The sequence below is a fragment of the Magallana gigas genome, chromosome 2 (genome assembly GCF_963853765.1).
Source record: "Magallana gigas chromosome 2, xbMagGiga1.1, whole genome shotgun sequence".
Lineage (NCBI taxonomy): Eukaryota > Metazoa > Mollusca > Bivalvia > Ostreida > Ostreidae > Magallana > Magallana gigas.
The window spans coordinates 4,550,906-4,563,147 of record NC_088854.1 but is presented as its reverse complement, the minus strand read 5'-3'; the positions used below and the strand labels follow the sequence as shown (position 1 = coordinate 4,563,147).

At 32.4% G+C, this 12,242-nt stretch overlaps 1 protein-coding gene across 3 annotated transcripts in view; it reads left to right on the top strand.

The window, feature by feature from the left end:
• LOC105347327 (uncharacterized) overlaps positions 1–12,242 on the top strand; it is an 89,303-nt gene that overhangs the window by 22,873 nt on the left and 54,188 nt on the right. For 2 of the 3 annotated variants that reach the window (XM_066074637.1, XM_066074636.1), the window contains exons 9-12: positions 6,646–6,742; positions 7,849–7,961; positions 9,479–9,566; positions 10,478–10,593. In XM_066074637.1, coding sequence (XP_065930709.1) covers positions 6,646–6,742; positions 7,849–7,961; positions 9,479–9,566; positions 10,478–10,593 — 414 coding nt within the window. The remainder of the gene's footprint in view (positions 1–6,645; positions 6,743–7,848; positions 7,962–9,478; positions 9,567–10,477; positions 10,594–12,242) is intronic. The other variant, XM_066074635.1, reaches the window with a different exon arrangement.

Sequence of the window (12,242 nt, the reverse complement as noted above, 5' to 3'; positions counted from 1 at the left end):
AATGATGTTTTAATAATTGTTACTATTTATCGACCGATCAGTTTTCCTTTGCTATGTCGATCAATAGAAAATTTTTTAAATTCATTTCTTAAAACTTGAATTAACGCTACTTAAGTATGCCTACACAAAAATTTCAGCTTTTCTGACCTTATGGCAAATACCACGAAATTTTCAATATTTTTGAATTTTTTACATTTAAAAGAGGGCTTGACCCTTTATTTCAACTTGAATTCCCATTACCCAATAATGTTTTGTGTCAAGGTTGGTCAAAATTCAAAAAGTTGTTTTGGAGAAGTTTCGTACGACCAATAGTAAGAACACATTCATCGCCAGTACATTGTTACGTCATTTTATTAACAAAATCATATACGAGAAATGACGCAACGAAAATTGACGTAACAATAAACTGACAAGTGCATTACTGCGTCGTTTTATCAACACATAAAATGATTAGTATAAACGAAAAATGACAGAACAGTGCATTAGCAAGAAGTGGTCTTTGGCGAAAATAGATAGCACGTAAGAAAATGCAAAACGCTTACGGACAGACGGACGTCGGATAGCAAAATATTTATAGCCCCCTTATTTATACCCTTTAAAGTATTTTTGGTATGAAGAATGCATGGGTTTACAACAAGTCAACGAAGGTTAAAGCTTGCTTTGAGAAGAAAAATTCCAGCTGATAGCTATATGCTCCGTTCTGCCACTGCTACCTTGTCTGTTTTGTTTTGTTTGTTCCCCTTTGTTTTACCTGTGTTACTTTTGTCTACTTGTCTTTTTTCACTTTCGTTTATTGACATGTGTTAACTCCGTCTTTTCTACCCATGACAGGTGCAGGAACCCAGACCTTCCCCTCCTTTGTCCTTATCCTGGTTGCTGCCTTGATGACGTTTGTAAAGGCCTTTTAAGGATATTAATCAACATGCCTACCTCTGGTGAATATAAGCAGTCCATAAAAAGATAGTAATACTGTTTTGGAACTAGGATAAAACACGTAGTTAAGCAATGTTGGAGAGAGATCATAAAACACAATTTTGATAAGGAAATTATATGAACAATATGATTTGGGCTTTTTGTTAAACAGTTCTCAAGCACGTATACTTGTTTGTTAGTTAATCCTTTACTACAGAATGAATCGTTTGAAAAATCAAGAACAATGTTTTATTATACCGTGTTTCTTTCATTTTACTGCTGAAAACGTCACTTGTCCATTGTGCTTGTAGAAATTATTTTCATTTGGAAAGTGTTTGAAGATTAAACATGGTGAAATAGCTTAAGAAAAAGGTTATGCAATTGTTGTTTGTGGTTATTTCAATGCATAGAAGTTGATGTATTTGTAAAAAGTTGTATTAAAGGTTCAAAAGGGTTCAAGTAAAAATTATAATTAAAATTGATTTTTTTTACTTTTTCAGATTCGATTACCGAATTTGAAATGTTTGGTTCAGTAGTTTTTTTGTAACGGTTAGTTAACTATATGAATGTTGTGTAAAAATGACTGAATGATGTTTTAAATGAATGTTGTATTCCATTCATAAATGGTGAATATACATAATGTGTATGTTGCTTTTATAGCATTGGGTTTTAATGGCTACACTTTTATGATTTTAGTTATTGTGTTTATGATGATGTCTTCTAGTCGTGAACAAATCACAACAAACAAGCGGTATGTTTAAACAAACTGCCTCTCTCCTAATCATACATCTACAGATATTATCATTTTACTATGATTATGTTCATACTTCAGCTATTTGCATTATTATACTTTTACTTACTTTTTGATACAACACTGTTACATTTGATTAAAACCATACAAATGGGTTTTTATGAATCAATGTTTGGTTTCTCTTTCATTATTGGAAAAAGTCTTATTAGTTTTTTGTCTAAATACTTTGTTCAATATTTACAAAATAAATGCTTTTTTAGGAAATAAACTGTCGTAAACATCAATACAAGCGTTGTTTACTTAATCCGAATTTGATGGTAATTAAATGCACCAAGTGGTTCATAGAAGCAGTGGATATGTTGAATGCTAACAGACAATTTTTCTTAACACTGTAAAATTGAGGTGGGCTATTACGTACAAAAATGATCGAACACCGAATAAACAGAAAAAAATCTCCTCTGCGCCCGTACATGTAGCTATACGGTCAGTACTGTAACCGTTTGGTAACGACAATTCATTTCTGTTAAACATTGGAGGTAACAACGCCCGATCAAACCCATATCGGACATTCATTGGTGTGACGGTCTGTGGATTGACCAGCCGTGTTCAGTTGCTACTTATAGCTTAATCATCAGAGAGGTGTACATACTGTTTCATTAAGTGACCGAGACATAAGTTAAGGGTCCTTTACTCTGGGTTGTATCGCATTGATTTTTCAATTTAGAGAAAAGGCATGTATTCTCAACAGAGACCGAGGGTTAATGTGCAATAAAGAGAAGCATGCAACATCTTTTTTAGTGGAATGGGTGGGACTGACTTATCAAAAAATTATTTGTGTATATTTTTTAACATAAAATAAAATCGAATGATCAAGTTATATTTAAGGAAACCAAAACAAAATAGGTTTCAGGAGCGGCTGAATGTATAACACCCTGTATTCTAAAATTACAAAAATAAATAATTTCTTATGTTTTTAACACTGTCCAATTGTCAACTTCTTTAACTTCTTTTTTCAATCGTTACGTTATGTATAACCCCCACCTTCTTGTGCACCTTTTATGCAGTTCAACATCTTGATATTAGGCTATAAATTCATTACGTGAAGTACTTATTTCATTTTATAATGTTTAAAAATCATTGTGTATGTAATGATACTTGAAAAAAGATCGTCTTTCCATACCGGCGACATCAGCGAACGATCAAATGAAGCATTAAGTCGGGTTACCAGAAATCAACCGGCGCATTCTGCGTACGCCGGTTTGATAAATAGTCGTTTTATCCGAGGTGCAAGGGACAGTTTCGGATACATTATTTTTGTAAAATTGAGAGTTGCTGTACTTGAAGGCTTATAAGTGCTGCTAAAATTCATGAACTTTTTTTTTAATGATTATCATTAGTTAGAGGGATGTCTCTTGTTGAAATTGATATGCAATATGTAGCCCCCTAAAAGTAAAGTACATTGGAATTAGAAGTAAAATGCGAAATTTGCGGCTATAACTGTTGTGTTGATTTTACACAGTGAAATTGCAAGTTACAGACAGGAGGTACATGTAAAATGACACAAAAAGTAGGTGGGTGGGACATTGTAAACTATACACCGGTAAGTTTCTGACATGTGATGGTGCAACATGCACAAGGCACGGAAGGTCAACCCTTTGTAGGGAATTAGCTAGGGAAGATCTAAAAAGCCGAAAGATCATGAAAAAGAAATATGAAAGGGTTTATGAAAGGGTCGAAATCTCGAAAAAAAAAACACTTTGTAGAAAAGGCTACTCATTACAAGTACTGCAATTTTCCTCAGAAAATGGCGATTGGCTTTATGACGAGTGAATTGAAGGTACTTTTGCTGAATGGGAACAAAGGAAATTCTAGTTACAGAGTACCGGACACTCATCTCCTGACTACAGTGATTTGTATAAAAAAACCCGTCCCCTGTCACCTGAGATTGTATCGCTGGGCGCTCTCTGGAAAAATCTAATGAACTTTGTACGACTAAGGACAAAGAGATACAACTGCTGCTCACCAAAATTATTGGTATATGAAATGCAACCACAGCTTGTTAATACTAACATGGGAAGAGTACTGTTTGTAACGAAGGGCGAGCAAATCTGCTTCAGTGGTTTCAGATCCTCAGTAATGTTCTCATATGTCTTGAAACCAGTTGTTCATGTATACCTTTATGACACTATATATAAAACTTGATGTTGTTGCTGATTTTTATCATTCGAAATAGTTATGTTGTGTTAAAGATGTTTTAACTTCTTGTGGTTATGTTTATGTTGGAGAAATTAATCTCCCTGCTGAATATATATTGCATTTATCTAAAATTGTGACACAATACTTTACAAATCTATTTTTTGATGAATGGAAAATTCAAATACATAATTAATTAAACTGTTTAAACTATAGAGTTAATAAGACTAAATATTTGGCCTTGAGAACTATTTTTGTGTTTTGACTGCTGAACTCATGTATACATTTTGCAAATTCAGAAGTGGTATTCTTAGACTGCCAATTGGAACTGGTAGGTTATTTCGCATAGGAAAAAGTGAAAAAGTGTGTGATTTCTATAATTAAAGAGAGCTAAGTGATGAGTTCTATAATTTGTTTAATAGTGATTGCAAAATTAGAAACATCAATTTTTTTTAGTACTCCTGAAGAGCCCTGAAAAATATGTTCTAATCGGATTAAATAAATACTGTAAAATGTCAGCTTTTAAAAAAAAATACAACAATATATTATCTTCCTACACCTGTAAACTCAAGGTGTATATATATATATATATATATATATATATATATATATATATATATATATATATATATATATATATATATATATATATATATATATATATATATATATATATATATATATACATATATGTTTTTTGGTACATTCATACTAAGTTAACCAGTTCTATATGTTTAAAATTTGGATTATGTTTATACTTTTATGCCTGATATGAGGCGTTGAGTGAAATAAAAGTTTCAAAAAGATTATCTTTTAATTTCAATTTTTAATCTTTGTGGAGAACAGATTCAATTTTTAAGATCATACCAATAAACCTTCAGTTGAGGAAATCGGTTTTTAGAACGCAGTTCGCAGTTCGCAATTCAAAATTTAGAATTCATATTTGGGGCCCAAAATTTTCAGGGACATCTACTAGTGGTATTTCACTACCACTGTGAAAATATGGTGATGAAGCTATCTCTAGTTTTTAAGAATCGGGCTTATATGCAATTGAATAGTGAACTGCGTTCTATCTAGAACGCAGTTCGCAATTCAAAATTTAGAATTTATATTTGGGGCTCGAAATTTTCTGGGGCATCTCCTGGTGGTATACCACTGCCACCATGAAAATTTGGTGAGGTGGTCTTCTCTACTTTTTGAAATTTTGGCCTTTTGGCAATCGAATAGTTAACTATGTTCTAGAATGCAGTTCACAATTGAAAATTTAGAATTCATATTTGGGGCCCAAAATTTTCAGGGACATCTACTAGTGGTATTTCACTACCACTTTGAAAATAGGGTGATGCAGCTATCTCTAGTTTTTAAGAATCGGGCTTATATGCAATTGAATAGTGAACTGCGTTCTATCTAGAACGCAGTTCGCAATTCAAAATTTAGAATTTATATTTGGGGCTCGAAATTTTCTGGGGCATCTCCTGGTGGTATACCACTGCCACCATGAAAATTTGGTGAGGTGGTCTTCTCTACTTTTTGAAATTTTGGCCTTTTGGCAATCGAATAGTTAACTGCGTTCTAGAATGCAGTTCACAATTGAAAATTTAGAATTCATATTTGGGGCCCAAAATTTTCAGGGACATCTACTAGTGGTATTTCACTACCACTTTGAAAATAGGGTGATGCAGCTATCTCTAGATTTAAAAGAATCTGGCTTATATGCAATTGAATAGTGAACTGCGTTCTATCTAGAACGCAGTTCGCAATTCAAAATTTAGAATTTATATTTGGGGCTCGAAATTTTCAGGGGCATCTCCTGGTGATATACCATAATTATAACGTTATGAAAAAACATTTGTTTCACTATGGCATACAATCAATGGATATGCTAATTTATTATCGAATATTTACATTTTTCATGTCATTTCATCATCTAACTATATTTGGAAGAAAAAAAACCGGCGAATTTTTCGGCGGTCTGGAAAGGCGAGATCGGCGTACGCACAAATGAAGAATTAAGCCGGTTTATCAGCGATCAACCGGCGCATTCTGCAAACGCTGGTTTGATAATCGCTGTGAGCTCTATGGAAAACCCCACTGACCATGAACTTTGTACGACTCCGGACAAAGAGATACAAATGCTGTCCACCAAAATTATTGGTTTACAACATTATTTCTGACATTAAAAGCAAGCATACATGTAGAGAGCTGTTTGTAAGGACGGACGAGCAAGTGAACAGAACAGGACGCTTCTATGTTTCAGATCCTCAGTAATGTTCGATAACTCTGATAAGTCTTGAAATTATCTCGCAACCCCCCGGCGGAGTGTAAAATTATTTCATTAGAGTAGCATCACTTTCAAGCTGCATTACTACTGAACCCGAATCCTCTTCTAGACCCACGCATGGTCTAGAACTCTAAAATGTACTTCTCCTTGACTGAATAATGTGTTTAATATTGTGTGAAATAATGGAAATACAAGGCTTTCATGAAAAATGTCATTTTTTTAAAACTTTTTTTTTTCTTTTTTTTTCTTTTTTACATATTTTCCAATCTCATGTTTGGATATATACTCATATTAGATTATCTTTTTATTTCAATTTTCAATCTGTGTGGAGAACAGATTCAATTTTTAAGGTAATACCAATAAACCTTCAGTTGAAACTTAATGTACGGTGTCAGAGTTTGTTGTATGTACGTTAGTAATGAGGTTAGAAAAAAGAAAAACTGGAGATTTTTATGATAATACATGTACTTTAGGACACTATAAACATAAAATGAATTAATATTTTCAGATCTTGCTTCTGCACAATGCGATCTTCAAGCTGCAATGGGCTGTCTGGCTGGCTTTCAACAGCTTGCTGGGTCGACCGATATGGCAGCAACATGCTCGTAAGTCTTTAAATTTTCAGACAGAATGATTTTGATTACCTGAAGTTGCAGTAAAGATTATATTTACTATAACCAAAATGTTAGTTAACTCTGCATAATTTAGATCTCTCTGTAGGATAACTGTGGGCAATTTCGTTTGTTTTAGCTGTTTTAGTTTAATATTGTCATGTTATATTTTTGCTATACGTTCATATATTGAACTTCAGCGGTGTATGCACACAAATTGAGTAACGTACGTTTTAACGTTTTAAGAAATTCTGATTAAAATTTACTGAGATTTTTTTTACTTCCTTCATCGTCTGGAATTCGAAATGTGATTGTAAATTATTTTATATCTTTTATATATTTATATACACAGGTATGACATTTAATTTGCCTTTGAAAAAATCTATCACAATATATATATATATATATATATATATATATATATATATATATATATATATATATATATATATATATATATATATATATATATATATATATATATATATATATATATATATATATATATATATATATATACAAAGTATAATTTCCTCTATTTCTTACGGAAAGTTATAGTTAATTCATAAATTCATAGCTGTATAGAATCAGCCAGACTGAAATCTACACGCCCCATTTATCGATTGGTCGAAATCTACAGCGGCTGAAAAGACAGGACTGAAATTGACTCGCCCTGTTTATACATGTAGAGGGATTTCTAAGTGATGTGATGCTTTTATTATTGGTCTAAAGCTACAGCGACCTAAGTAAAATCACGGACTGCACGAAATAATATTGATGATGCCAGACTCCAAGTCTCAGAGGAGACAATTTGGCTGTTTCTTTTAGCTAACGCACTTATGTACATTAACAGTAATTTAGTGAATTTTACTAACTTTTCATAATCAATTTATTAATTAGTTAAAGAAAGATGTAAATATAAACAATAAAATGCCTTCTTTTATGATTCATGCGGGTTATGAAGGTAGCGATCATCGCAGGAAAAATTTACAGAACCTGGGTTATGTATTTTTCCTGCAATGTCGCTACCTTCATATCCCGAATGAATCACAAAAGAAAGCATTTAATTGTTTATATATATATAAATATTACCATTTCAGGAATTTTCAAAAAGTTATGACTTGCCTTGCGCCCATCAAGGAGAACTGTAATTCGGATGAAAACTTTCAGAGTAGCATGACCGCGCTTAATTCTGTTGAATCAATGTGTGCAGGTAATTCAAAGTTTCAATAGACACACATTCATATGCGAAGCAGAAAGAGTAAAAAAGACCGTTCATGTACAATAAGAATTTAATAATATCCCCGCAAACGAAGTTTAGGGGGCTATATTGGTTTCACCCTGTCCGTTTGTTCGTCTGTCTGTAGACGCAACTTTGTCCCCCCTATAGAATTTTTTACTACTGCATGGAACAGTCTGAAAATTTGTACATATGTTGATCACCATCTGCAGATGTGCACCGGCAATTTTTTTTTAAGATCAGACAAGATTTAAGGATTTTTATGACAGTTTTTATTTTCCTTATTCTGATGTTGAAAAGTAAGGGAGGTAATCCTTACAGATTTTATTAATTAACTAATAGTATTAAAACACTCTGAAATATATTTATATAAATACACCCAGATGGAGGTTTTTTGTCTTTATGTCTTAACTAAATTTGTTTTTTATAAGTAGTCTATCAACTGATAATGCAAAATTTCTGTTTGTCAATGATAAATTCTTAGGAGCTAATAAGAACATCAAAGACAAGTGTGGCTGAATTCATATGTCCCAAGGGGGCCATTATCTTAGCCATGGCTTAGATGGAGCATGTGTTTAGGGGAAATTGATAATCTGAAAAATGGGCAGTGGTTTTGGGGCTATTTTAAAACTGTTTCATGTAAACCAAAAGTTTTTATCATTATAAGGAAATAAATAATATCATTATTGATAAAGAAGTTAACTATTTTTAGAAGTTGTTTAAATTTATTAGTCAACTAAATTGATGAAGTGACCCTATAAGGCATTAATTTAAATGAAATTCAAAATTACTGATATGATTGTAGTGTTTTGGCAATTTTAAAATTGTTTGTATTATTAAATTTGTAAATGTATTACTTTTATACATTTGTATTTACAGTGAAATTCTGACAATTTTGATTTAAATTTTTCTTTAACTTTTTTTTTTACAATTCTAGAATTTTGTTTAATTCAATTCAATTCAATTATTTGTCCCATCTGAAATTAGCCTTGCCGGGGTAGTAGTCCCATTAGGACAGTTCTAGTTATCTTAATCATTTACAAAACACACTTGCCTACCACAAAGTCAACTAGTTTTATTTCAAATAAGTTATGACATTGTTCTAATTATAACAAAGATGTTTTTCCCTAAAAGGTTTAAAATAATTAATTATATATGCAGGCATAATCTTTTCATGCTTTTGTTAAATTTTTTTGTTTAAGTAATTTCAGATGACATCCTTAAATAGTTGTCAATAGAGACTAAATCTACTTGAATACAAATATAAACCTTGATATTTTTTTTTTTGTATTTTCATTTTTTTCTTACCTCTTTCACGCTTAGGATGAATGGCAATTTTAATATGTTTAAAGTGAATATTTGGAATTCATTAGGTCTCTATAACATGGTTGTATTGAACAGCGCTCAGTCAAGAGACGGCTTATATTTTATTTTTAATCTTTTTAAAATATTCTCGTGCAAAATAAGTTGTTGTTATGTTTAATTTAAAGGTGGTGGCGAATGTACCGGACCCTTACAGAACTGCTACAAGGATGCTGGAATTGACACAACAGGAGCCAGTATGCCTGAGCCAAGCTGGTATTTTAATGATTTTTTGTAGATTGATTAGAATAAGGCACGCAGGAATAGTCCGATTATTTCCTTGGTAACCTCAAAACCATTGCATAAGTAGCAAGTCAGTTTTTTATCAGAACTTCGCGTCGTGTTTATTTTTTGTTTGGATGACTCTACATTAAGGGGGTGTGCGGCCATCTTGTACATTTGAGGATAAGAATGTAAACATTTCTTGAACTGGCTTGTTTCTGACCGAAACTGACCAAAACTGTTGCCAAGAGGTATAAAAGCTTTAAATATAAGATTAAACATGTTTTGTATGCAAATTATGCATACACGAACAGGACAATGCCTTCTTAATCCCTTTAAACAACTGCGCAGCTGCAGACTTATTTTGAAGATTTAAAAATCTGAAAAATTTGAAAGTGGTTCATTGGTGTCCTCTTTACAACCATTTGTTGAGAAAAAGGTCTAAGCTTGCTGTTTTATTATTCTTGATACATTGAGCCTTCTAGATTAATAAGATTGGTCTATCGACGCATCTTATATCTTCAAAAATAGGGTTTCCATGATCTACATTTTATATGTTGCTTTTATGCCTTGTCAAATGTTTGGGTGTAACAAAACTTGTTAGACATAAACTGTTGTTCTGATTAGCGTTATGGTCCATTGCCCTCTAGTTTTGTTGGTGTCCACAGTAACATAAAAAGTATACTATTTATATACTCACATTTATTTTTATTTTTCATCTGCACCTCACACATTGTTTTTTAAATAGTTGACCTTTCTTGAAACTCCACAAGGTCTATTTTTTTTATAAAGAAAAAAATTTGAAAGAAATGTCGAACTCTTTTTTAACACACATGCAGCGTTGAATGTTTCGAAATGGGAAGTAAAATTGAATTGATTTAGAGAAAATCTTGATTGTTTTTCAGTGAAGACGCAAAGACTCTTCAGACCTGTTTGAAGGGCTTAAGTACTGTGTGTGAGGGGAACTATGCGTATGACCAGATCAAGACCAGTCTCCAGGACGTCGTATCCAAATGTACAAGTAAGTAACCTCAGGGAACTCAGCAAAATTTATATTTGACCCCCCAATTTGACCATACCCTACCCCTAGGGATCATGATTAGAAAATCATTTAATATTAATTAAATAGAAGATATATTGGCGCTTCTGATTGGTCGAAAAATTTCTTTGATATTTTTGCCCGATTTACTTTTCTCTACTGATTGAACACTGTTTATAGAACGAGAATTTCCAAAATAGACAATGTCAACTAAATATAAAGTTGTGTCTGTTTAATTGTAAGCAAACAAAATACAACTTTATAAATATGAAAAATTTAAAGTTTAACTTTAAAACACATAAATTAATTCACTGAATTGAAAATTAAGTATGCTTGAGGCGAAGATCAACATTAATGGCGAGGCTGGCTGTTCTAATTTCAGGAATCGTTATAAAGAACCTATAGTTCTATGCATGTTTACGGTAACACTGCTAACGATGAGTTTTAAATAAACACACGTACATGATCGGTCATCAGAATAAGCATTGTAGAGCACAGTGATGAGTAGTGCGTCAGCTCCCATCTTCAGAGCAGCGTATTCCAAACGGAAGGTATACCATTTAAGTACCTCACTGGCTATCTAGTTACCGCAACTTTTACAAAAGTTGCTCATACATACTATTCTCTGTCGACATATCAACTACTTTCCTCCATGATCGCGTCTTCTTGCATCGTGGTTATGCCCAGTTGCATGTTTTCAGCAATCTATCTCACATTAAAACTATTTTTAAAGAATCTTGTTGCACAGTGAATAATATCACTAGCCATCCTTTCGGTTTCAATTCAGCCGGTTCAGATTTTAACTCACTATTTGTGTTTCATTCATTAAATTCAGCTCAAAAGCTCTGCATCAGCTGAAGGCACAGCCATTTTGAATATTGTTGCGGTATTGTTTAGCATTCATATGCATCACTTCAGTTACATTATTTATATTTTTGATCAATGACACCTCAAGTTTTAAGATTTGAGAATGTTTTATTAAATGATAAGAAATGATGTTTTAATAATTGTTACTATTTATCGACCGATCAGTTTTCCTTTGCTATGTCGATCAATAGAAAATTTTTTAAATTCATTTCTTAAAACTTGAATTAACGCTACTTAAGTATGCCTACACAAAAATTTCAGCTTTTCTGACCTTATGGCAAATACCACGAAATTTTCAATATTTTTGAATTTTTTACATTTAAAAGAGGGCTTGACCCTTTATTTCAACTTGAATTCCCATTACCCAATAATGTTTTGTGTCAAGGTTGGTCAAAATTCAAAAAGTTGTTTTGGAGAAGTTTCGTACGACCAATAGTAAAAACACATTCATCGCCAGTACATTGTTACGTCATTTTATTAACAAAATCATATACGAGAAATGACGCAACGAAAATTGACGTAACAATAAACTGACAAGTGCATTATTGCGTCGTTTTATCAACACATAAAATGATTAGTATAAACGAAAAATGACAGAACAGTGCATTAGCAAGAAGTGGTCTTTGGCGAGAATAGATAGCACGTAAGAAAATGCAAAACGCTTACGGACAGACGAACGTCGGATAGCAAAATATTTATAGCCCCCTTATTTATACCCTTTAAAGTATTTTTGGTATGAAGAATGCATGGGTTTACAACAAGTC